Below are 27,901 nucleotides of genomic sequence, written 5' to 3' on the forward strand. Positions count from 1 at the left end.
TTTTGAGCGTGATGAAATATATTGCTCTTGTAAATACTTGCCAGCATTTAAAGAAATACAAGTCTAGAAATACATCCGAATTACAGCGAAGCGCAGCCGCACGGTGCTCTGCAGTGGTCAAAAAGGATATAAACCGTACATTTTGAAGTGATATATTCTTGAAAACGGACAGCAATTACATTACCACACGACTTTGGTGTTTGTCTAAAACAGTAGCTAATTTGCAAGTGGTGGGAGACGGACGGCAATAAAATCCCTGACTAGCCCCTGTAAATGATGACAATACCTCCGACCCCACGAGAAACATTTACCGTCCGAATAGGGCTTCAGCCAACTCCTTCAGCACTAAAGGAGCGAGCTGGAAAGGCTTTAACTTCTGGATATTCGGCAGCGGTGCCTCAATGGAATTAATGGTTTCGTTCGCATCTTTCTCCACCGCCATTACTGAACTACAACTCAAACTAGCGCACGACATCAACGTCATCGTTCTCAGCCACTCCCTCTGTTCGCTGATTGGACCGGTTCAAATTTGTTCGGAGAAAACCTAAGAATATACCGCAGTCCCAGACGGAGTACTGAAGGAAAATGAAAATTGAGCGGAAGTACGTAGGAGGGCGGAGTCAGGCTACTTTACATTTGCCCAAAAATAGAACAAACTACGTTATAAAAAAAACCAAGCACATCCCAGGGGAGAAAAACGAACGCAAAAGTAACGTAAGGCATTACTTTTCTTAAAAAGTAACTAAGTAACGCAATGCATTACTTTTGAACATTTGAAAGGTTGTGCTGCATTTTTTTTTTTTTGGGCCAAGCAAATAAAAAACAAACATTTATAGAATCATGCTGTTTTTCTTGTGAACGGCCAGACTTGATCCAGCTTTTGAATACAGTACACAGAAACATTTTACATTGTTCAATACTTACATATCTGACATTCAGCAATGGACACTTTTAAACATATATAAAGGTGAATGTGAGTTAATGTAATAACTCAAGTACTAGGAATACTACAGGCAGGGCTGTCATTTAAATTCACAATTTTGTAGGCCTAGATCTGCTGGTCTGAATGAGAATTTTGGATGAGAAGCCAGTGGAAACTCTTTCATATGCTGTTATAGATGATACAGTAAAACTTAATGAAAGAGTTTCCTTTCATTAAGTTTTACTGTATCATCTATAACAGCATCCGAGATATCCGTTTGACTTAACAGAAGCGGTCGATGTGATGCCAATCTAATACTCCTGTGTCCCAGGCTCTCAGAGGAAACCTGAAGAGTTGAATTCCTCCACAGATAACACTGCCATCTGCTGGAAAGAGGAAGCCCTCAACACAGGTGATAGATGACACAGTAATATAAAAAACTCATAACCGACAATCTGATACGTATAGGCTGTCACAACAGCAAGTCCGACGGTCTCACATTTACACGTGATAAATCCACCGCGACAGCTCTGCATCTCCAGAGGACAGTGATAAATGCAAGTCAAGCCTCTCACAATGACCGTTGTCATGGTCAAGGCTGCCAGATCTTTGCTCTGACCCTGAGAGGAATCAAAAACTCCTGAAACCATTTGAAAATGACAATCTTTGATTGACAGGCTATTATAAAACTAGCGGTGGGCTATTATTAAATGTGCCGCAATGTATTTTTCTGTAGCTCATGAACATATCGATCTCATTTCAGAAAAGAGCTGAGAGGTCAGTGTTGTGTTGTGGGCAGGACGTACCTGGTCTTGGTCTTGCTGCCCACGTCCTGTTGCTCCCGTATGAGGACTGACAGCTGCTGCCTGAGCGACGTGTCTTTCCCATGAGCCTGTTTAATGAACGGATGCTCCAGCAGATGCGTCACTGATGGACGCGTCTCAAAATCTTTTATCAGACACCTACAGATACGAGAGGAGACCAAGAAGATGACATAACATGGAAAAAAAAGAGAGCAGAGAAACAAGCAAATAGAGAGTTTTCCATATATGACAGCAAAACGAGCATGAAAAATGAGTATGATCATGTAAAGGCCTTCAGCAAGGTAAAGCATGTCACCTGTACATCTTCATACAGCTCCAGTGTCCGATACGCCTCACAGAAACCTCTCTGAGGTCTGAACTGAACATCTGACCGGACGCCTCGCTCTGCCCTGCTCTCTCATCACCGTAGTATTCAGTGCAAACACTCTTATCATTTGTCTTCAGGCTTGTGTCTGTTGTTCTGGACTGCACAGTGGCCTGTTGACCGCGGCTTATGCCATTCTTTTTATATTTCTTATGATCTTTCGAACAGTATTTATTTCCTCCCACAATTTTGTAGCAGTACCCTTGTGAAAAAGTGCTCTTAATTGTTCTCAATGTGCACTTATAGTTTAAATCAAATCTTTAAAATATATTTTTCAAAAACTGTACTTGCAAAAAATATTATATTAATGAAATTAAAGGCCACTTAAGGCCCGGTCCACACGGAGACGCGTTTAGCTGTATATGTAAACATTTTGTAGCCTGATGTCGTCATACTCAATTCTAGTCAGAATATGAGTCTGATATCGCTCCATTGGGCTGTGATTATGGGGTGTTTCAACCGAACCAGGAAAGAAAATGCCTCTGCGCTCAATTGGATAGACCTACAACCAATCAGAGCAACGGAGAGATGCATAATTGTCAACTGCAAGAACTTAACTGCACGCACGCTGGAAGAAGTAGAAGAAGAAGATGAGCGTAAACGATCTTTGCCGGTGTTGTAAAAATGAATTTAAGGATACGTTGAGTACTTACCAACATGATCATCATTTTTGAGAGATATAGTAAAGGTGAATGTGTATACGAACAAGTTCTCCGTTTAGTGAACGAATTCGACCCAAACGCTCTTTGGTGACGTGGATGATTACTGAAGACTAAGATTTTATTATTTTATATAATTTTCTGTATTATTCTTTACTAATTTTCATTATCATTTGTATTGTATCATTCATTATTATTTGTATTGCATTTTTATTTAGTCAGAGTAAGTGTGAGCACATGAAGTGTGAGAGACATGGAGAGGGGATCATTTTGAACACAGGAATATGTAGCATAAGTTTTCCAGGTGTCCAGGAAGACAGAGAAAGCTGGAATGAAGACCATCTCTCCAGAAAATTGTCTTTCTCTCCTACGTCTGATATAAAATAATAAAAAAGAAAATCTCTTGGCAAAAGAACTGGTGTCCGGTCCTGTGAATTAAACCACGGGGGAAAAGCTTAATTTTTAAGTCTGCATTACGGTTACTGTTGAGCATCTGTCCATCATCATATAAAGCCCGCCCTGACTATTTGATTGGTCCGAACAGCTCTGGTTGGAGCATAGTTGCTCCACAACGGATCAAGTCCAGACCGAACTTCCTGACCTCAAATGTTGTGGGCGGGGCTAAGTATCGTACATTTTGTATCGTATCAGCGTTTCATCCACATGGATCCAGCGTTTTGGGAGCCTGAAACCGATATTTTTTGAAACCGGGTCTCAGAGTGGATAAATCTGAAGCCGACACCCTTGCGTTTTCGTGTGTACAGCCAATCCGTATATTTTGTGAAACAGTGATGTATCACACCACGTCCCGTATTGGGAAAGACTAGAAGGGATACAGCTACGGGCACTGGGCATGCGCACATCCATATAGCATCATTTAATTACTGTTTATGCATTATTGTATTGGTAGGTTTAGGGTTGGGGTAGGCGTGGGCGTTAATAAAACACAATCTGGAAAGTAGCAAAATTTATTGAGATTTTGCCTCACTTCCGACCGTTGCTGTACCCCTTCTAGCCACAACTCTTCTTCTCCATTTTTAGTGCATTTCTATGGCAGAATTACAGCGCCACACACTGGCCTGACATGTATACTACATCATTTTGAGTCGGTTTTCAGTGGTTTCGTGTGTACACAGATATTTCTTGAAACGAGGGAAAAAAAGACTGGATAGGGAAAGCTCTGACTTCGTGTGGATGTGGCCTAAAGGCCATTACATACTCTGCAAGAACAGAGAAAAAAGTTCTCACTTCCAGGGCTGCGAGAACAAAATAACGTCATTTTGTTCTTGCAGCCCTGGTTTGGGAGTTCTCGCAGCTTGTTCTCGACACATCATCTGAGCAGAACTGTTTTCTTGTGGGTGTCCGAGAACTATTGTGTGATTGGTCAGAAATTGTATGTGGGCGGGGTTAATGTGGACAAACGGAAATGTTCGGCACCGGCTTTTCTCGTGAAGTATGAAGTGTCCTGCCCAAACCGGACTTTGTTCTTGTTCTTGCCACCTCGAGAAAACTAACACATTTATTTGTTCTTGCGGAGTATGTACCAAGCTTAAGTGTGTTTAAAGAGAGTACACTTTCATGACTTTCATTGAAGTTAATATATAATGAACTAAATTGCACTCGTGCATATCATGGCAGTGAAAAGTGCCCAGCTCAAGTTTTTTTAAAAAGAGGCAGAAGGATCACAGAATGATCCCATGCAACACATATCACATATCCCAAGTGTTCTGGGGTATATGATAGGATTTGTTCAAAAACAAACTGAAAAGTAATGTTTTATTTAACGAAAATCCTGACCTTGGCCGCTGGTCTTCATGAAACTCTATTAGCGCATCAGTTCAGTCCGACCTGTCAAGTTTGGATTTCATTTCTTGTTTTGCTTATTTTCCAGAAAGTAAAGCACTAAGCACAGTGTCCGTCTAAATCTCAGTGGCCTGCTTTACTCTCGACTGAAACTGCTGCTGGGCTGAGACCAGCCCTTCTAGACCCCATTAAACGCAGTAGATTAGGCCCAGGGGTCTGTCATTAGCGCACGGCATGGCTGAGGGTCTGAACAGCAGGCGGCTCTGATAGCAGAGGGGAAGCCATTCAGCTGCACAATTACAGACGCATTCATAACTGCAACAACAGCGTGCAGTTATACACACGGGCAGAGTACAAACAGCCGGCACCTCGTGATAACACGATGTCCCCATACACTTACTGAAGCACCACACACACAGACAGGATTTATGCGGCAGAATTATTTCTGATCTAATGGTCCAGTTTTTAGTGTGATGTCTATAAACAGCCTCATCTGAGCTGAAGAAGATTTATTGTGCCAAACACAAACACTGAGTGATGTATTGCAATTTTTGTGTGTGTGTATATGAGGATTTTTCAAGCTGTATTTAATTAATGATCACATCATAATTAGACAAACAGATTTTTTACAGACAAATGTTTTTTGAATAATGACACTAGAGCATGTTGTGGACAGTACCCATCTTTACAGTAGACTATATGCATGCCTATTGCCTGGGTGCTTCTAATAAAATCTCAGAAAATGCTACAGTTGTGGTCCGTATTGGCATATTCCCATTAATATTCCCATTTTTAGCACACCAGGCTAAGAACATGAAATTGTTCAGCTATGACGTCTTGTTTCACAGAAGTATAAATATGAGGAAACACAAAGACCGAATTCCCTTAATCATTCATCACAATGAGTGAAACCAAAGAATATAGTTCTGATGTGCAGCAAAAGATTGTTGAGCTTCACAAAATAGAAAGTGGCTGCAAGAAAATAGCTAAAATCCCCATTTCCACCATCAGGGCAATAATTAAGAAGTTCCAATCAACTAAAGATGTTCTGAATCCGCCTGCAAGAGGACGTGTGTCTATATCGTCCTAATGCATGGCGAGGAGGAGAGTTTGAGTGGACAAAGACTCTCCAAGGATCACAGATGGAGAATTGCAGAGATTAGTCGAGTCTTGGGCTCAGAAAAACTCAAAAAATCAAACAGCCCCTACATCACCACATGTTGTTTGTAAATTCCATTGTAAAAATTGAAAATCTGATTTAAACGATTTAGACCAGTGGTTCCCAACGTTTTGTTTCGTCCTTGATGCCCCCCTACTTACATATAAGAAAACCTAAGGAAATGAAGAGAGGATGTCAGAAAAACAGTTTACACTTCCACAGCTATACAGTACTGAGCCTTCAAAACCTTTTAAAACCGGTTAAGTGTTTTGCTCAAGGGCACAATGGGGATAGTTAATGGCTCAACCACTATGGTACCAGAAAGAACAACCAACCTTGAGTTTTAACCACAACACTAAACCAGCCATTTGTGTGGCAGATGGTGCACATACAGTAGACACTCGTGAGCACTTAAAGAGCAGTCAGGACAAAAGCCACCAGCACACAGATACATGCTCAGACACACAAACACACTTTATGAATATGACTCCGTCTGTGCTTTTAATTCATCAGGAGCGGCCAGCAGACCCGCCACACTGACAAATGAACAACTAACACAAATAAATGAGTCAATTAGCATTCACAGCCCTCCCGCTGTGCACACAGCATCCCTCTCTCTGATGTTTTCATTCTCAATAATGAAATAATAATCTCGGCTTTTCATTGCTTTTTTACACACAAAGCTGGGCCTCTTTTATTTACAGTCTCTCTGACAGGAATTCAACCGTATATCTAAGCAGCGCTTGTGGGAAGTTCTCACTGCATGTTTTGCTCATACAAAGTATTTGCCTTGTCAAGTGTAATTACAGCTGAGCCTAGGGACAGAATAGAGGTAAATAACCACAAAAAGTATTTAGACACTCAAAATATCAGAATGTCATTGCATGAGACATCAAAAATATCAAGTCATTTGATAATAAAAAGATAATACTAAAGCTTCAGGATCACTCCAATCGTGTCTAGTCTGTCTGTGCTCTTTGTGTCAGATCTTGGTTTGGTTGTTCTTTTGGCCTTGCATGTTTTCCTCCTCCTGTGTAATCTGTTTTGGCTCCTCCCCCTCGTTTGCTCTGTCATCTCCTTGTTTCCCTGATTATTTGTCACCTGATTTCCTTCCCTTTGTTAATCTTGTTCTGGTTTGTTAAGCGTGATTTCCCCTGTCTCTTGCTCTGTGTCAGTTGACTAGCACTATTTTCTGGTTATCTACAGATACAGATACAGTTTGTCTGTTGTGTTTTGTTTAGTGTTTTGTTTATGTATGGCTCTTGCTTTTAGGTTCCCAGCCATTTGGCTATAGTGTGGGCCTTTTGAGTTTCAGTATTTTGTCCCTTTAAAAAAGAAATTGGTCAACTATTGGCACCCCTGGTAAATATGAACAAAGAAGCCTGAAAAAAATCTAACCTTTCATTGAAGTAAAATCATTGAAAATGGGGGGAAATGTCATTATGACATAAATGTTTTTTCTCTCTATACACATTTGCCACAATTAACAGCACCCTTTTATTCTTTTGCCATGATAACAGCTCTGGGCCCTATTATATAACCGGAGCGTCAAGTTTTTTGCTAGTTTGACCCCGACGCAGTTATCATTTTCACATTCAGCGCCACGTTGTTTAAATAGCAAATACACTCACGCCCATGGCTGGTCTGAAAACCAGGTGTGTTCAGGCACATGGTTGGCACATTGTGTTTTTGTATTTTTGTGCTATTTAAAAGGCGTTTAAAAGGGTGCACAACGCGTGTACACTCTGCTTACTACACACACAGGGATGCGCAGCAGCACACCAACATTTTGAAATATTAAAAATAAAAGGATTCCTCTCTGGAGAAGCGTTCAGTCTTTCCTCTCACAAATTCCGCCATGTAAACAGCGAATCCGCCATGGTGCAAGCAAAACTGGCTTTTAAAGGGAATGGGAGATGAGACTCTGATTGGTTTATTGCATGTTACTCCCAAAACACACCCATGACTCATTAAGAGACTAGGTACAACCCTTTTGGACCATGCGCCTGGCGCGCCGACTGTTTTTCCCGTCGTTAAACTAGCAAAAATGGATTCGGACACGCACTAACCGCACCTGCGCCATGAGCTCAGGTCGTTAAAATAGGGCCCTCGGAGTCCTCTCAAATAATGCATGATGAGTTTGGAGAACAGCTGACTAGAGATCAGAGACCATTTCTATATACAGAATCTCTCCAGATCCTTCAGATTCCCAACTCTTTCTCTTCAGTTCACTCCACTCATTTTCTATAGGGTTTAGGTCAGGGAACTGGGATGGTCATGGCAGAAGCTTCATTTTGTGCTCAGTGACACATTTTTGTGTTGATTTTGATGATCCAACCACGGCCCATTATAAGATTTCTAGCAGAGGCCGTCAGGTTTTGATTGTTTATCTGTTGGTATTTGCTAGAATCAATGATGCCATGTGTCTGAACAAGATGTCCAGGACCTCCAGCAGAAAAATAGGCCCACAGCATTAAAGATCCAGCAGTATATTTAACCATGGGCAGGGGGTACTTTATATCCTTGTTTGCACCAAAGCCATCTGGTGGGTTTACTGCCAAAAAGCTCTTTTTATAGTTTCATCTGACCACAGAACCAGATCCCGTTTGATGACCCAGTCGTGTTTGAAAACGGAATATCCTGGAGTTTGTTTTAGGATGAGCGAGGAGGATTTTTCTCGAAACCTTTCCAAACAACTCTTTTTTTTTTTTTCTGACCCCAAGACTCAACTATTTTCTGGAATTCTCCAGCTTTGATCATTGCTCTCCTCCTCACATTGCATGAAGTCCTTTTCCAGGCAGATTTGTAAAAACATTATTTGATGGGAATTGAATTATACTGGAATTATATACAGTATATAGTTATAACTATTTTGTTAACTAATTTTGTTTGTCAACATTTTTAAATGAAATAATGTATAGCTTAAACAATTCAATTCAAATGTTCAGGGCTCAAATGACATAAAATGACTATGTTTGCATAGACTTCATCTTAAAATGTTAATATTTAGTTTTTCCTAACTTTTAAAACACTATATGGTATAATATTTCACTTGTTCGCAAAAGTTTAATGTTTTGATAGTGTATAATAAGTTTTGGTAATAAAATAAAATACAAATTGCAGATCAATACATATTAAATATCTGGATTATTAAATTATCTTTCTTAGTGCTGACTAGTCTGACTAGTGCTGGCTAGAATAAATAATAAAAAAACAATAAACATTTCAAACTTTTTACATTTAAAATCAAGTACTTTTACTCAAGAAACATTGAAAATGAGTGCTTATATTTTTACTGTAAAAGTATCTTATTAGGGCATCTGTACATAACTCAAGTACTGGATTTGTGTGCTTCGTCCACCACTGCTTAACCAAGTGAAAAATAAAACCCAATGCTAGTGAGAGTTCACACATCAGAGTGAGAGTTTCCCCTGTACAGGGACAGAATGATGAAGCTGTTGTACTCACTGAGCAATGAAGTAAATGAAACTCCTGCACCAGTGCTCAGGGTGGCGTAGGGTGGGCGATGGGTTCCTGCAGATAAAACACACAAAGACACAACAAGCTTGAATGAGACAGAAGCAAACGTATTGGACTGACCTCATTCAGTGATGGTACATAAATTACAACTCGAAAGGGACAACTGTGTTTGTTTAGAACAAATGTCTGTTCGCATTCATCTCCTTACACAAAGAAAACCAGAAAACACAAACGTCATTCAGGTACAGACCTGTGCCAAAGAACAGCTATTCAAAACAGCTCCTCTAGGATAAAAGGCTAGGAATCAAATACTTTTACCTCTCTACAGTCCTGCACAAAAATCAATATGTTCTTTCAACTTCTCTTTATCAAAAAATCTCCCAAAACCTTCAAACATTAATTGCAGATTTCAGGTAATAAATGTAACATATTGCTGCTATGTGTTATTATATATTCTGACAATGTTTGGTTTGTTTGGAGGCAGTGCTGTTTTAATATCATTGATATACTATTATTAGGGGTTCAAGCACGTAGGATCAGCATTCTCCCCTAAAACTGATCAGGCAGACCAAACCGTAAGTCGTACAGACTTGAAACTATGAGGGATGGTAGTACGCATCCCATCTACAATGTCACCGAGGCTCACCCCAATCGGCCTGATGGTGGTGCTACAGCGATTAAAAGTACGTAATGGCTCTTAACTTCTAAACCGTTTGTCGCAGGCTCAAGTGTCTTATATCGGTGTATTCCTGGACACAGGTCGGATTCAACTTTTTAGATTTTTCGAAAAACCTACTTTTCTGCGACAGCACTCCAAAACATTTGAAGTGGGCATAGCCACTTTTACTAAAACAGCTATTCCTCTGGAACAAAATGAGTTAATTTCACCAAATTCGGTACACCTATTTATGGGCTCAGTGTGTGGTCGCGTGAAAAAGGATGCAGCGCCTTGGAGGCGCTATAAAATGAATAAAAAGCACGAAAATGGCTATAGCTACGTAAAATTCAGTCCTTATTGACTTATTGAAGTGTCATGCAATGTCTTCGTCCAAGATGCCACAATTGTCTACAAAGACATTCACGTATCTCGAAAAACAAAGTCGTCGTCGGCCAATGAAGTTCAAGCGGCTGTCAGACCAGGTTAACGGAGGCTGATCGGAAACTTGCTGGGCCTGTTTGACTCATCGAAATTTTAAAGAAATCGGCCACCGGGGGACACCTTCGTGTTTTTCACTTCTGTAAAGGATTGTATATCACACAATTTTTCCACAATATTCATACCATCTGGTAGAACTACTCATTCGGAGAAACTTTGCCTCTAGGACCACCGCTGTCAATCGAATCGTTTGCTTAATATAGGAGATTCTTTCAAAAACCTACTTTCACCAACTAGTCCTAGGTTTTTTGGTCAACCTAGATAACTGAGCTTTAAAACATATATTTCCTTAGTAAATGGTCTGTTTTGGCTGTAAATGGTCTTTTCCTTCTATGATTAAGGTGGTTACAGGCTTGCTAAATAAAACATAATACCTTTTTACGCATATGCTTAAAGTTTTAATAATCATGTTTTTTAGTTTTTTAACATACCTACAGCGGGGAGAACAAGTAATTGATACACTGCCGATTTTGCAGGTTTTCCTACTTACAAAGCAGGTAGAGGTCTGGAATTTGTATCATAGGACTCTTCAACTGTGAGAGACGGAATCTAAAATCCAGAAAAACTACTTTTTAAATAATGAATTAGCAATTTATTGCATGACATAAGTATTTGATCCCCTACCAACCAGTAAGAATTCCGGCTCTCACAGACCTGTTCGTTTTTCTTTAAGGGTGCTTTCACACTAGCAGTTTTGGTGCGCACCCGGGTTTGATTGACGTCAGAGTTAGAGTTCGGTACGTTTGGATGATGTGAACACGGTCTTCCGAACTCGGGTGCGCACCCGCGCACCGTACCAGAGTCCGCTTAAAAAGGATGGTCTGGGGTACGAATCATGTGAACTCCGGTACGGTTCGCTGCTGATGTGAACGCAATCGTAATAAATCGCGGAAGTGAACCGCTATTGAGAATGAGGAGATACGTCATGGTCGTGGGCGGAGTCTGAGCCCTACACCATTCTGGGATCCCACGCTATCGGTTGCCAGGGGTAACATTGTAAGAGCGATACAGAGATCAGAGCAGGAAAGACGGCTCGAGGAATTATCATCGCGGCGTTTAAGCGGAGAAATTACGAGAAAACTTAGAAGAAATGGAGAAGAAGAGGTCTCTTACAGGGAGAAACGTACTACCAGCGCCAAGCTGAGGTATTTAGAGAAGCTGGCTGATATCAAAAACGTTGACCCATACGAGCTGCCACGGCAGAACTCCGAACCACCTTGCACTGAAATGTTTCTATAAATATATTTCCTGTGCATTCTGAATAATAAATATATCTCCCCACTATCCTGCAGCAGTCCAGTGCCGTCATCATTAGCAGTGTTTTTCTCTTACTGATAATATTTTATACCTATTGAGTTTATATTTTTAAATTAATTTGACTAAACATTTAAATGATCGTTTGTGTGCGCCGGTGCTTTTATTCCAGCCTTCTTAAGTAGAATGAATGCTCGGTACGTGCCTTAAAGCTACACTATGTAACTTTTCCGTCCACTAGAGGTCGCCTGTTCAAAACAAAGACGTAGTTTGATGACGCCACGTTTGAGCGCAGAATCCTGGGTCATGTGGTCTTCACCTCACAGCCGATGGGAAACAGTCAGGATAGGACTCGGGCAGAAATCATGTTCATGGATGCGATTATTAACATTACTGTAGTGAAGCAGAGCAGGAGCGAGTGTTGTGGAGCTGAGCAAGGCCGCTGGAGCGATTGAAGAGCGGGACTGTTATTATGTTATAGTCGCCGGCGGGACTTTTATTATGACACGGTTGCCGGCGGCACTTCCTCTTCTCCAGTGCTGAGTGTGAGGTATTAACGCAGCTCTGTTTATCGTATTAGATATATCTGAGTGTGATGAAAAGGAAGTTATGATGTTCGCTCGGCGGCTGCTATGACACTTGTTCACAATGCAGTGAGAGTAAAGTGTTTCACTGAATAAAACCGGAGACCGAGGGTGACGCAGATATGACGCAATCAACAGGCGACTCCCTCACACGCATAGCTCACACGTCCCGGCTCCTTGGTTAAAATAGCAATTTTCTCACGATTAACAAATAGTTGAAAACATTTGGGATATTCTAAGTACTCAACTGAACAAAATATATAACACTGGCCTAGTGATTTCTGGATGTTTTACTGCAAAAATCCTACATAGTTCACCTTTAAATGGATGTAAAGTTAACAATGTTAAATATTGAATTAATCTTAAACAGTGATGCGCACACAGTAGAGGAAAATTACAGTCAACTAGAACTACCTTGAATATTAATTAAGCGTTTTGGGCATAAACATGTTTATAACATACAGTAAAATGACTGACAATGAAAAATGACAGAATAGTGATCAACATGTTTAATACAAATAAATAAAGGTTCGTATTGATCAAGTGTCTCACACTTCAGCATCGCGCTCACTAGTTAAGACCATGACTGACACCCTGTGGTGAAATAATGGCGTACGTTTACCAGCCGCTGCTTTCTCAGATCGGCTTGGGTGGATTAAAACTTCATGTTCAGTTGAGTTTGGAAAACTATGTACATAGTAATCATCAGAATATCTCTTCTCCAGTCTCTATCCGAATCCATTACCTGGCGGGCAGACCCCCAAAATGGCGGAAGGGGGGCGGGGCGCTGTGTCGTGACGACATCTCCTCATTCTCAATTAATGACGTATGATTTGATAAAAATGTGTGTTTGTGTGTGTTTCACTAATTTTCCTGACGAGCGTGACTGACATACTGCAAGCAGAGAGCTGTAAACTTCATTTCTGTCTTCAGCATTCTTTAGAGCATTGCAGTACATTTGCGGCATATAGACTCAAGTGCCATTACGTACTGAAGCTTTAGAAACAAAACCAACGGTTAAAAAACAAAAATATAAAAGTGAGGTGAGCAACGCTATGCATTTTGCCGCCTTCACATGAGAAGGTCATGTGGTCTGATGAGACAAAAATAGAGCTTTGTGGTTTAAACTCCACTCGCCGTGTTTGGAGGAAGAAGAAGGATGAGTAGGTTTGGGAATCGTGAGAAATTTTCCGGTTCCGGTTCCAGTTCTGGTTCCGGTTCCGCCTAACGATTCCGGTTCCATTAAAATTATTAAACAAATAGTGGTAAAGGAAAAAGGCACAATACGCAACTCAAACAATCCATTTTGTGTTTATGACTTGCTCTAAAATTAATTTACAGGTTGGCAATGTCAAAAAAGTCCTGTACTGTACTAATATTACAGTATTAATTAAGCCATTCTTGCAACACATTTTCTTTCAAATGAACACCTCTGAAATTGTCTTATTACATTTTATCTCTCTGTCTCTGAATAAAACCAAGTTATAAATTATATTTATTAGTTATATGTATTAATTAGTTGTATATTAATTTAATAGTAATTCAGTTATTCAGTGAACTTGTAAATAATAAATTGCAATTCAGCATTACAAAGGTAATTGTGCCTAAACGCTTACCTAAACCATGGTGACTCAACGGTTGACAAATATATATATATAGCTATATATAAATATATAGGCCTTTCACTATAAATCTGGTATAAGCCCTGTGGCACTGTGCTGTAGCAAATGTTTTGTCAAATTGCTAGTGCAGCCTCCTTTGCATGTTATTTACTTTTCACATGTGTTACATTTTGCTTCATTATCATTCATTCTTTGGAAATGAATCCATACTTGTGACTTTCTCTTCACCATGCTGGTGGTCAACGAGAAAATATCTAAATGTGTAACGTGAGGGCTTTCAGTGCTGAACTGCGTTGCACTCCTGGAAGCGGCAGGCAATGATGAGGTGAGCCAGGGTTGGCAGGTTTTCACAACAAAACCCGCACAATCGCTACTTAAAACTAGCCCAAAACAAGCCCAATCGCGCCCAGTGTAGTGAGATGGACTTTGTAATGACGTCTTTAGTACCTTAGTACCTGTCAGGAAGTCGATTTGGGGCCCTCTCGCCTCAAGTGCAATCAAAATGTATGTATTTTTCCAATTGATATCAATGGGAAAAGTGCAAGTTATTTTACTGTATACGCCAAGAAATAATAAGGATTTATGCGGATATTGTCCACTATCCCACCATTTCGTTTTTACTTCCATTTTTGCATGCATGTTTGAGTGACAATAATGATAGCAGTATGTCAAACCCCACAACCCATCAGCACTTGAGTTTTGAGTTTTTGCTGCAGAGAAGCAGTTAAGCGAGTCTTCAGCTCTTCAGTAGAGCAGGTCGTATCTCAGATGAGCTGCTGTATATCAGTGAGGTGGAGTTGTAAGTGTTTAAGTCTTTAAGGCACAGAGTGTGGGCCAGGGACACGTCGGCCTGCTGTTGGATGACAAACGAGCCGCCCTGCTGAGTGTCTGGCAGGCAACATCTGTCCGCAGAGCTGCCGAGTTATGAGAGCGAATAATCCCTCTGTCAGCTACACTCAGACAGAGCCATCTATTAACTCATACACACACTTTCACATGCTCGTATATTAGCACACACACTCTCATAGGCTCATTTATTAACACACAAGCAGCTCAGAGTGGCTGTGATGCTTCGAGGCCGAAAACTCTGGGACAGTTTTAGGAAACATCTAAGAAAACATCATTTTTAAGAGAAAATGTGTCTTCCTGAACAACGTACAGTACATTCAAGCCTCAGGATGTTCTTTGACCTATTGGAGACATTTGTACAATAAAAAGTATATATTGTTTTAAATCTATTCGCTCAATCCCTTGTGAAAAAGAAGTGTGCTTAATTATATTGAATGTGCACTTGTAGTGTATTTCAAATCTTAAAAGTAATGTAAAAAAGCTGTATGCAAAGCAAACCAAAATAAAGTCCTACATAAGGGGGCCAAAAAAGCACTCACGGTTCAGCTAAATGCTAATATAAATTTAAACTACATTTAAAATCATTTCATTGCAATTATTCATCAATGGAAATCTGGAAAATGGAAATACATTCAGTTTGCACTTAAGCATTTTAGTTTAGGGTCTTTTTTAGACCATTAGATAATTTGCTTTGTTCCAACACAGGGAGTTAAATTGTTACAATGTTGCATTTTCTTCTTGGTTCGCTTTCACAAGGCAACATTTCAACACGTACCAAAATGTGTTTATGCAAGTCACATGTGAGTAAAACTGTCCAGTTATTGGTCGGAGTTTCCACTGTGTCATCTATCAGATGGATTGACAAGTTCACTCCACGACATTATTGTGGCTTTATCTGTAGATGTTGTGATACACACAAACTGCTAAATTATATATATTTAAAGACACCCAGTGTTGAAAATCAAGTTTTTAATGTTGTTTAAGTCTATGTGGTGTTTTTAATATGCTTTAAGACAAACCATGTGCAAATTCATGTCATGTTCATGAGGAATGGGAGAAGGTCATGTGGTCTGATGAGACAAAAACAGAGCTTTGTGGTTTAAACTCCACTCGCCGTGTTTTGAGGAAGAAGAAGGACGAGTACAACCCCAAGAACACCATCCCAACCGTGAAGCATGGAGGTGGAAACATCATTCTTTGGGGATGCTTTTTTGCAAAGGGGACAGAGCCGGCAGTTCGAGCCTCCAGGAAATGCACACTTTAGCAACATTTTGACCACTACGCCAAGACCAAAAGCATAATCAATGTAGAATTCAACAGCTTAGAAACGGCGCGTCCTCCTCTGCTTGTAAACAAAGCTCCTCACTTCTGGGTCATGTGTTGGAACACCATTGCTGAGTATTTTCTCCTTAAAACTTCAGTGAACCAAAAACAGTCTCAAAAAAAGAGATTGACAGTTTTTCTGACATCACAAACTAACATTTAAACATGTAATTTTGGTGATCAGAAATGAGTTTTAAGGGATGCAATTATTGACTACAGGGGGACTTTAAATATATTTTTATATTATGCATTTTTATTTACACTATATTGGCAAGAGTTTTGGGACGTCTGCCTTTACAAGCACATGAACTTTAATGACATCCCATTCTTAATCTGTAGGGTTTAATGTGGAGTTGGTCCACCCTTCGCAGCTATAACAGCTTCAACTCTCCTGGGAAGGCTTTCCACAAGGTTTAGGAGTGTGTTTATGGGAATTTTTGACCAATCTTCTAGAAGTGATTGTGAGGCTCTCATGAGAGAGACTGCAGTCTCCACTCTAATTCATCCCAAAGGTGTTCTATCGGGTTGAGGTCAGGACTCTGTGCAGGCCAGTCAAGTTCCTCCACACCAAACTCACTCATCCATGTATTTAAGGACAGACGCTTTGTGCGCTGGTGCAGTCATGTTGGAACAGGAAGAGGTCATCCCCAAACTGTTCCCACAAAGTTGGGAGCATGAAATTGTCCAAAATGTCTTGGTATACTCAAGCATTAAGAGTTCCTTTCAATGGAACTAAGGGGCCAAGCCCAAGCCCTGAAAAACAACCCCACACCATAATCCCCCCTCCACCAAACTTTAGACTTGGCACAATGCAGTCAGGCAAGTACCGTTCTCCTGGCAACCGCCAACCCCAGACTCGCCCATCGGATTGCCAGACAGAGAAGCGCGATTGGTCACTCCAGAGAACACGTCTCCTCTGCTCTAGAGTCCAGTGGTGGCGCGCTTTACCCCACTGCATCCCACGCTTTGCAGTGCAGTTGGTGATGTAAGGCTTGGATGAGCTGTTCGGCCATTGAAACCCATTCCATGAAGCTCTACACACTGTTCTTGAGCTAATCTGAAAGCCACATGAAGTCTGGAGGTCTGTAGGTTTTGACTCTGCAGAAAGTTGGAGACATCTGCGCACTGTGCACCTCAGCATGCGCTGACCGCACTCTGAGATTGTACGTGGCCTACTACTTCGTGGTTGAGTTGCTGTTGTTCCCAATTGCTTTCACTTTGTTATAATACCACTATCAGTTGACCGTGGAATATTTAGTGAGGAATTTCACGAATGGACTTATTGCACAGGTGGCCACCTATCCAATACCACGCTTGAGTTCACTGAGCTCCTGAGAGCAACACATTCTTTCACAAATGTTTGTAGAAGCGTCTGCATGCCTAGTGCTTTATTTGATACACCTGTGGCCATGGAAGTGATTGGAACACCTGAATTAAATGTTTTGGAGGGGTGTCCCAATACTTTTGTCAATATAGGGGCGGTTTCCTGGACAGGGTTTAAATTAAGCCAGGAGAAGGCCTTAATTTAGAATAGTTAAGCGTGACTTAAAAAATGGCTTTCTGAAACACAGATTAAGTACAGATTACTAACACCTGGACTATGGAGTCCTGAATTAATTTAAAACCAACTGAATTAGCATGACAGAGGTTGCCTATAAAACATGGAATGGACCGAGAAAAGCTTAAAATTGCATGGAACTGAGAAGCAAATCTAAGGAAAACAATGACAGCAGAACAAGATTGCAATCAAAACATTTTACTCAACAAGAGAAAACTCTTTTAAAGCAAAGAGCAAAGAAAAATGGCACACATCAGCTGTTGAATGTACAAAGCCCTTAAAGGGACATGGTGAAGGAAAAATAATATGAAATGGGACAAAAAATGCATTCTCAATTTTTGCATTCTCTCACAAATGTTTTGGGTTCCCTGAGAAACACAAATTTTCCCACTCTACCCATTCCGAGTAGGATTCAAGCCCAGGTCTCCAGCATGGAAGGCAGACATGCTAACAAGGACGCTAGTGTCTAGTGTTAGTTACTAATGCGCCGCTTGAAGCCAGGGAAGTGAAGTTTAAATTCACGGTTCTTACTAGCTTGTCTGTTATATACATACACACACATACATTCATACACATATATGTATACATACACACACACACACACACACACACACATATGTATACATACACACACACACACACACACACACACACACACACACACACATATGTATACATACACACACACACACACACACACACACACACATATTTATATAATGCAGTTAGAGCGGGAATAAAGGCTTATTGGGACAGCATTCTTACAATGCAGAGCAATTACAAAACATTGTAAGATGAAGAGGCACTCTCTGGTGTTCAACCTCAAAAATGCACAGTTAAATAATTAGTAAAAATCCTCATTCAATGTGACAAAAATAAACTGTCCAAAGATCATGGAAAAGTCATTAAAATACACAACAGAACCCTATCTATGGTGGTTATGGCCCAGGAACCATGTGAGATTCCTTTTACTTTTGACCTTGATGAATGAAGCTTCTAAAGTCTAAAGTAATACCATGTTGTAAGAATCTACACAGGTGACAGCAAAATAAATGGCCAATACTCATTTCCCAGTAAAAGCTCTGAAATGGACAGGAAGAGGAATAGCAATATGATTAAATTCACAATTCAGCCCTGTCTGCAGTGTCTTATTGCTTGATGGGCTGTTTTTAGGCAAATATGAATGTGGCACTCTCATCTTTTTATGTATATTCCCTCTACTTCTGCTTCAGGATCTCAGTTTTTTTCTCTCTCAATGACTCTTAATCTAGTTTTGGCTTGACTGAAGTCTCAAATAGACGTAAAGAGCAGTGCAGGTCGAAGGACAGGCATACTCCTTAAAAACACATCTTCTATGTCTTTCATCAGAAGCTATCACCAAGAACAAAGCATTAGGCATATAAACCAAACCCCGTTAAACACAGTTTTCTTTTTTTCTTCTCCACGGTAATCTGTCATTCTGCGCTGCTCTAAGTCACTGGGTGCTTTGATAGATATTCAGACAGGCCGTCCTCTCTGAAGAACACATCAAAGGAAAATAACCGACTCCTTCAATGCAAAATATAATGCGTGCCTGCAGCCACACGCTCGCCTTGATGTTGCAGTGCTGTAGAGAGCTGCTTATACATAACAAAGTCAAGGCAATGTCGCTGATGGCGCTCCTATTGTGCTGGGTAAATTCTGCCGTGGTATTCACCCTCATTGGGTGTTTGTGAGCACATGCAAACAGGATGTAAACACGCTAGGTTTATTCTAATCTAGCCGCGGAGCCACTAAACTCTGACTGGTAAACAGTCACGCTGTCAGCCATGTTGCGCACAACATCAGTTTGTTACGCTGTAGATGACAAGCTAGACACAAACAGAGGGAGGGAGGGAGGGATAGATAGATTAATATACATAAGTGTGAATCTCATAAAACCTGTCAGGAACATGCCGAGGTCATATTACCAAAATTGGGAGGAAATAAATTATTCTTTGAGTGATTAGAGAAAAATGGAAGCTTGTTTCCACCACTGAATAAAAAATATCAAAGGTAATTGCGACTTTATCTCACAATTCTGATTTTTTTCTTGCAATTGCAAGTTTATATGTAAAGAGAGATAAAAAGTCGCAATTACCTTATAAAGTCAGAATTGTGAGATATAAACTCAAGAAAAGTTATTATCTTTTAAATTGTTTGGAAACAAGCTCCCATAGAGAAGCTTATTTTTAGAACCATTAAGATTTTATTTTTGCATTGTGATATTTATTTAGTTTTATCGCAAATGATCACATTTTCAACAAAAAAACATTCTTCTGGATAACAACAAAAAATTTGAAGGGAAATGACTAAATATAAATGGATTCAAATCGAACCAGAAAAAATGCGATATACCACCCACGGTTCGAACCGCGATACTCGCATGTCGAACCGAACTCGCCCTGCCTCCTGCTGCCCCGGCCCAGCTCTCACTTCATCTTATGTCCCAAAAAATTTTTTTCCTTCCTTGACATTTGATTAAATAGTAGGGGTGTAACGGTACATGTATTCGTACTGAACCCAGGAAGTTCTGTGAGTCTCCCGCAAATTGATAGTGGCTCCCTGATGCCCGCAAATTAGTTAAAATCTCCCGGGATCTAGAGCGAGCGAGCAAGAGAGAGAAAGAGAGAGAAAGAGAGAGAGAAAGAGAGAGAGAGAGAGAGAGAGAGAGAGGGAGGGGGAGCGAGAGACCTTGTTGTCAACCTTTTGGTCAAAATACGAGCGTGGTCATAGACGTATACGTAGATGCCTCATTAGCGCCTACACGGGTCAGTAGAATGAGGCATCTAGGATCGATATACAGTGAGGAAAATAAGTATTTGAACACCCTGCTATTTTGCAAGTTCTCCGAATTAGAAATCATGGAGGGGTCTGAAATTGTCATCGTAGGTGCATGTCCACTGTGAGAGACATAATCTAAAAAAAAAAAATCCAGAAATCACAATGTATGATTTTAATTATTAATTTGTATGATACATCTGCAAAGAAGTATTTGAACACCTGTCTATCAGCTAGAATTCTGACCCTCAAAGACCTGTTAGTCTGCCTTTAAAATGTCCACCTCCACTCCATTTATTATCCTAAATTAGATGCACCTGTTTGAGGTCGTTAGCTGCATAAAGACACCTGTCCACCCCATACAATCAGTAAGAATCCAACTACTAACATGGCCAAGACCAAAGAGCTGTCCAAAGACACTAGAGACAAAATTGTACACCTCCACAAGGCTGGAAAGGGCCACGGGGAAATTGCCAAGCAGCGTGGTGAAAAAAGGTCCACTGTTGGAGCAATCATTAGAAAATGGAAGAAGCTAAACATGACTGTCAATCTCCCTCGGACTGGGGCTCCATGCAAGATCTCACCTCGTGGGGTCTCAATGATCCTAAGAAAGGTGAGAAATCCACCCAGAACTACACGAGAGGAGCTGGTCAATGACCTGAAAAGAGCTGGGACCACCGTTTCCAAGGTTACTGTTGGTAATACACTCAAGATGTCATGGTTTGAAATCATGCATGGCACGGAAGGTTCCCCTGCTTAAACCAGCACATGTCCAGGCCCGTCTTAAGTTTGCCAATGACCATTTGGATGATCCAGAGGAGTCATGGGAGAAAGTCATGTGGTCAGATGAGACCAAAATAGAACTTTTTGGTCATAATTCCACTAAACGTGTTTGGAGGAAGAAGAATGATGAGTACCATCCCAAGAACACCATCCCTACTGTGAAGCATGGGGGTGGTAACATCATGCTTTGGGGGTGTTTTTCTGCACATGGGACAGGGCGACTGCACTGTATTAAGGAGAGGATGACCGGGGCCATGTATTGCGAGATTTCCCTCAGTTAGAGCATTGAAGATGGGTCGCGGCTGGGTCTTCCAACATGACAATGACCCGAAGCACACAGCCAGGATAACCAAGGAGTGGCTCTGTAAGAAGCATATCAAGGTTCTGGAGTGGCCTAGCCAGTCTCCAGACCTAAACCCAATAGAGAATCTTTGGAGGGAGCTGAAAGTCCGTATTGCCCAGCGACAGCCCCAAAACCTGAAGGATCTGGAGAAGGTCTGTATGGAGGAGTGGGCCAAAATCCCTGCTGCAGTGTGTGCAAACCTGCTCAAGAACTACAGGAAACATATGATCTCTGAAATTGCAAACAAATGTTTCTGTACCAAATATTAAGTTCTGCTTTTGTGATGTATCAAATACTTATGCCATGCAATAAAATGCAAATTAATTACTTAAAAATTATACAATGTGATTTTCTGGATTTTTGTTTTAGATTCCGTCACTCACAGTTGAAGTTGTACCTATGATAAAAATTACAGACTTCTACATGCTTTGTAAGTGGGCAAACCTGCAAAATCGGCAGTGTATCAAATACTTGTTCTCCCCACTGTATATGCCAAAGTCAGGCAACATAAACCTGTTTCATGAAACAATATCACCCGTTAACACATGCAGAAACTAAGACATTATTTTTTCTATCAAGATATTTATTTTGTTAAGGAAAAATTACTGGAAAAGTGTAAGGAATTCAAAAGCGCAAAGTGTTTGTCATGTTCTGACAGTAAAGAGTTTAAAACCACAAGTAACAGTCTGGTTTCTACAACTTTCACTTAGGAGCAAAAATCTGCCTTTAAATTTGAAAGAAAGAAATATTTGACATTTATCGTGATAATTATCGATATTGACTGATATGACATTTTTTTTATCAAGATTTTTTGCCCATATGGCCCAGCCCTATGTAGAAATTTTGGGCGCAGACATATAGATGAATGAATCTTCCAAATGATTCGATCAAATGAACATCCCCTTTACAAAGCCAATTCAGCTCCAGACCCCAGGAAATCGACCATCTATCACCAGAGATGGAGGCTCCATTCTGCCCAGAGCTACTAGTTTTAGATAATAATTACTCGATTGCCTATGGACTTTTGACCAAAACTTAGACAAAGAGGACAAAAGACTTGTTGTGATCACAAGACAAAGAAACAAACCAGATCTCTGTCTTTTCAATGACCAGTAAATGAACTCCACGTGACACAGCTAAAACTCCAAGCAAACTCACAGAAACTGTTAAATATGGAGTGCATCAAATCACTGATTATTGGACTTTCATTCAAATAGCCTTCGACATAGCTTGTTAGTGTGTTTACAACTGATACACGTGACTATTATGCATGTATATCACTCCCAATTCATGGAATTATGTAACTATTGAATGAGTGGATGAAAAGGCACCGTGTTTGATATCTTTTTGTTCGTATGGGTATAATCCAACAGATGAGCTGAATGAAATCTTTATAGAATGGATCATGTCCTTATAGTAAGAAATTAGGTCTAAATTTACTCTCTGCTTAAGAGCAGGAAACTAAATTACCATAGATAACCCAATTTTATGGGAGGTGTGGAGACACAGTCACTCCTGAACCCTAATTGGCCAGAACCCATCCAGGGGATAGGCAAATATTTGAGTTTTAATCTCAGATCACAGACGAAGAGTGTCTGTTCACAGTGGTTCAGAGCCAGCAGTTTGAGCTGTTCGCAGCCAGTTTGAGCCAGTTCGCAGCCAGTTCGCAGTTCAGAGATGAGTTGAGTCCTAGCAGTTTGACCAGAGTTGAGTTCTGAACGGAGAGCTCCCAGGAGACGATCTGACGATCGTGGCAGACCAAGATCAGAGAAAATGGGTTAAACAACGATTTCATTCAGGCCATCTGCTCTTCTCTCACTTTCCTTTCTTTTACTTAAAGTTTATTTTCTTTCCATTAAGTCTCGGGTTCTGTTAAGTTTTGCCGCAAAAGTTTCTCAACGAGTCTCCAAAAGCGCGCTTCAACTTCAAACAATGCCCACAAGACTTCCATCCAGCCGCCAACACGCCACGTGATTGGCTTCCCAAGACATCGATCAAAAGACACGACAAACCATCAGCGAATCAAAGACCCGGGAAAACCCCTCTCCAGCGGGGAAAGAGAATCCCCTGCCTGAGACGACACACAAACGCAAGTAATACCTCTAGATTCCGAGCTGAACTGGTGCATTAGATCAAATGTAATAATTAGGGATGCACCGAATCCAGGGTTCGGGTTCGGATTCGGCCGAATATTGGGCTTTTTGACTGGGTTCGGTTTCTGCCAACCTCAGAATTTATTTCCACCGAACCCGAACCCTAGGCTTGCACTATGCGCGCCCCGCTGGTCGAACGTAATGACGCCGCTGTTGAAAGTGAAAATGGAACTCATGAACAGAAAACGTGGCAGTATACTTTAAGTCAAAAGAAGGCGATTCAAGTTGAGCTACGCGTTCAATTTGCGATTTGTCTCGAGATGACAAGGACCCTAAACAACAGCCGCTGTTAAAACATTTGCATATGAAACATCTGAGAGAATACGAGTTGTGCATGAAGGAATCTACAGACAGCAGCCAAAATGTATTTTATTTTACCATGCAAACAGCCTATAGATCTAGATCAGATAAAATATAAATAAAATTAATAAAATATATAGGCCTACACTAAATAATTTTCACTTAAATAATTACCAAATTAAGATGACAAAACGAAAATACACTGAATCCGTTAGCTTTGAAGAACCGGAATTAGGTAAATAGGTAGATAATATACTATATTTCTTTTCTTTACATAAATACTATTCTCTTAAAACCATCATTTCGTTATTTTTACTAACCCAAATAATGATTCATCCGCTAGGTTGCACGTGAGGGGGAAAAAATAGGTTCCTTCCACTTAAGAGTTGAGCTCTTTTTATTTGAATATAGCCTATCTCTTTACATAAATACTATTTTCTACTTGAAAAAAAATAACTTCGTTATTTTACTAACCCAGTGTTTTGTATGTGAATGCTGTTTCACGTGAATATTACCACAGGAGTGAAGCACAAAGCTTTGTTTAGCCTAGAAAGGGAATAATGGTCAGAGAGCACTTTTTCATTCTGTTTTGCAATCTGGATATGGTCACTCGATTTTCCGTGAATTTGAACAATAGGCCCAGTCCATTTTATCCCAATGGACATCTCGTTTCTTTTCCCAACTCTTCACTCACGTCGGACCTGTTCGCAGGGGATTATAAACGTTTCTTCCTTTCGTTTGCTTATAATTAAGTAGCCTATATTATAACTATTCACATCCTTTACTATGGGAAAGTATAAAAAACACACGCCGGTGATTTTAGTTTCGTTTTCTCTGGCAGTGAATAATCAAACATTGCCTAAATGTCTTGACCCTGTGGAAAATAAAACCCGCTCTTCAGACCTTTTACAACAAGTGTTGCTTTGCAACATCAGTAGAACACATGAAGACGAAGATATTCAAGAAGGTATCTATTCAGTGTCCCATTCCTCTCAAAGCGCAGAGCGGTAGGCCTATATGACGCATCTTTGCGGGGAAATAGTATGAATCAAATATTTTTCTAACTAATATTTCATTTTCATATATTCTTGAGGTTACCATTATTTACTGAAAATCGTTTTTGTTTTATAGGCTGTGTTGTTTCACTGACGGAAGTGCTAAAATAAACACGCATGCTAATGGATGTTTCAGCCTCAAATGATTTCAAAATGTAGGCTATATATCTGGCATAGACTACAGTATTTAAAATAGCATAGGCTATATGCATTAGTTACATTCTCAATTTAATTTACAGAGCAATCCCTGCTAAGTTTTTAGTTTAACTAATACTATAGAAGAGGATTAGTGTGTGTCGCACACAACAGACTCGCAACGGGGGCGTGGCATCACGATGGCTCTCCGTTGGGTTGTTCTTTGAAACGACAGAGGACGACTCGGGGTAATTTTTCAATAAACCATCATGAAATAGCGACAATATTTACTTTAGTAAACTTGACCAAAACAGTCAGGCTAATGGTAAATAGCATCCCTACACTGCTGTGGACGTTGTTAACTTCATTAATGTGTTTACTGTGATAATGGACTGCGGATGGGAGTAGGATTCGGTATTCGGTTTCGGATTCGGCCGAATCTTAACCAGTGGATTCGGTATTCGGCCGAACCCCAAAAATCTGGATTCGGTGCATCCCAAGTAATAACCCTGCCTAAGAAATGATAGGAGGTTAAATTACTGATCAATGGTTTCTTCAGGTCATGTGTCATAAATGCATATATTGCTTGGGATTTCATATTTTCTCTCTCTTAAAACGTATTCTTTTCCTCACCTTCTTCCTTTCTGCAACGTGTGTGAATGTGCGAGTGCGTGTGTTTATGTTAGATATTAGTTTGATGGGTTAGAGTAATCAATAAAGTTCCGTTTGTATTCAAAGATAACTGTTCTTGTGTTATGTGCTTACGAGTTATTATTTTATCTGACTCATAGTCGCTACACCTATTTGCATGTCCTATAAATGTTGACTTAGAGTCATCTAATGTCACTGCAGTAGGTAAAATCAGCCTCAGATGGACACACAAACATGACTCCAACACAAGCTCTGAGGCCGCACCGGTTTCTGGTGATATATGACATGGCAGACATTTTGTCAATACTAATCTGCCACATACAAAAGACTCCACAATTTCTCAACCTCCCAGTGGCCGGGCCATACTGATTGAATAATTGGAAATTAAGGCAAAGTCCTGCCACCAGCTAAACACAGAAACTAGACGTACAATCTTAAAGAGTGATATACTGTACATTGTCTTTTTTACGTTTCAAATGTACATGCTACACTGCCACTGATTTGCCACTGTGGTAAAAATAGACAAAATTGAGACTAATGTGAATTCCCATGCTGTCCCTGTCCAGGATGTTTTATGCTTGTTAGTAATGGTTGAGCTAGTTAAGAGGTCTGCTAGGGGCCAATGAGTCTATAATACACAGAGAAAGCTATCCATTAACATTCCCATTCGTTACCTGAGCTGAAAATCTATGTGACTACCCTTGTGAAAAAGGAGTCCATTTAATTGTATTGAATGTGTAGTTGTAGTGTGCCTAAAATCTTCAAAGTATGTTAAAAAACTGTACTTGCGAATAATATAATATTCATGAAATGAAAGGTCACTTACATGTACTTAAAGAGAGTACACTTTCAAGACTAAGGGTGGGTTGCACCAACAAAGATTAATCTTAAATCTAGATTAAATCAAGGTTTAACTAATAATTCTGTTGCACCAAACTTTAAACCTTGTTTAAAAATAAGCAGGTTTACATTTAAACCATCATTTTGATACTGGATTTAATTTATATTTAAGATTAAGATTAACTTTTATCCTGTTACTCCATAACTTTAACCTCTTAAACTCTGCAGACCTTGTACACAGAGTCCGGAATGACATCATCAAGTATATACTTTACATTTTGTGGAGGAGCTCAGACCTCAAATGTGGTACCAGTTGAAAGCTTGGAGTCTCTACTTTCTGGGGACATGCATCACTTTGGCATTTGTTTTACACAAAGTAACTTATTTACACTAAATTACTCTGGGACTATTTCCGCCTGGATTTGGCCTACCCAAATTGAAAAGCTTCCCGTAACCACATACAGTGGTCTCTAAATGCACAACTTTGGTGTAAATTTACAGGAAACACTTTGAAGTAACATAAAACACTGCTAAAAGTGATAAACATTTAAGTATATGTTGTCTGAGCTGTAATAAGCTACAGAAATGCGTCCTATTCAAAAGTAGACACTTATTCTGACAAGATACATTTTTGGGATTTTTGCAATAATAGCCTAATAATAAATGTGAATGATATCAAAGTTTTTTTTTTTAACCTATTAGAATCGAAATTAGGAATCGATAAGAATCGGTATCGATAAGCAGAATTGGAATTGTTAAAATTCAAACGATACCCAACCCTAGCGCCGGGTGTATATAGGGCCCAATGTATGCTGGTCTTGGATTGAAAGTAACTTCTGCATGAGCTGTGCTACATCTCTATTGACAATGGACCTTTTTTCCCCCTCGCTGAAATATCACTAATGTGAGTGCACCTAAAAGATAGAATTGAAATACACATTTCAGCTGATCAAAATAAAATCTGTCATTGCTAAGCATGAGCCTTTAACTCTATTCGGAGCAGTGGATTAAATAATACAGTCCATTTTACACCACAGCTAGCTCAGGCTTTGAAGATTTTCAGTAAATATAAATGATTTACCCTTAATTAAAAACCCAGGAGTCAGTGAGAAAAACATGTTAGCTTGAGCTCCAATAATCATATTCAGGTTGGAGATTGTGCAGCCTTGTGTTTGAGCCGCTATTCAGCCCCTGATGCCCTTCATCAAGAGTCAAACATTTGGCACTGAAAGGCTCTGATCGCTCCACGCCCCCTCGTAATCTCTCCGTCTGAGACCGGGCGGAT

At 40.1% G+C, this 27,901-nt stretch overlaps 1 protein-coding gene across 2 annotated transcripts in view; it reads right to left on the reverse strand.

The window, feature by feature from the left end:
* The window catches only part of myo3b (myosin IIIB), a 212,051-nt gene that overhangs the window by 159,054 nt on the left and 25,096 nt on the right, over positions 1 to 27,901 (reverse strand). For both annotated transcript variants that reach the window (XM_079822058.1, XM_079822057.1), the window contains 2 exons: positions 9,200 to 9,265; positions 1,729 to 1,884 (listed from right to left, as the gene is read on the reverse strand). In XM_079822058.1, the coding sequence (XP_079678184.1) occupies positions 1,729 to 1,884; positions 9,200 to 9,265 (222 nt within the window). The remainder of the gene's footprint in view (positions 1 to 1,728; positions 1,885 to 9,199; positions 9,266 to 27,901) is intronic.

The sequence above is a fragment of the Gobio gobio genome (assembly GCF_949357685.1).
Source record: "Gobio gobio genome assembly, chromosome: 7".
In the NCBI taxonomy this organism is placed as follows: Eukaryota; Metazoa; Chordata; class Actinopteri; order Cypriniformes; family Gobionidae; genus Gobio; species Gobio gobio.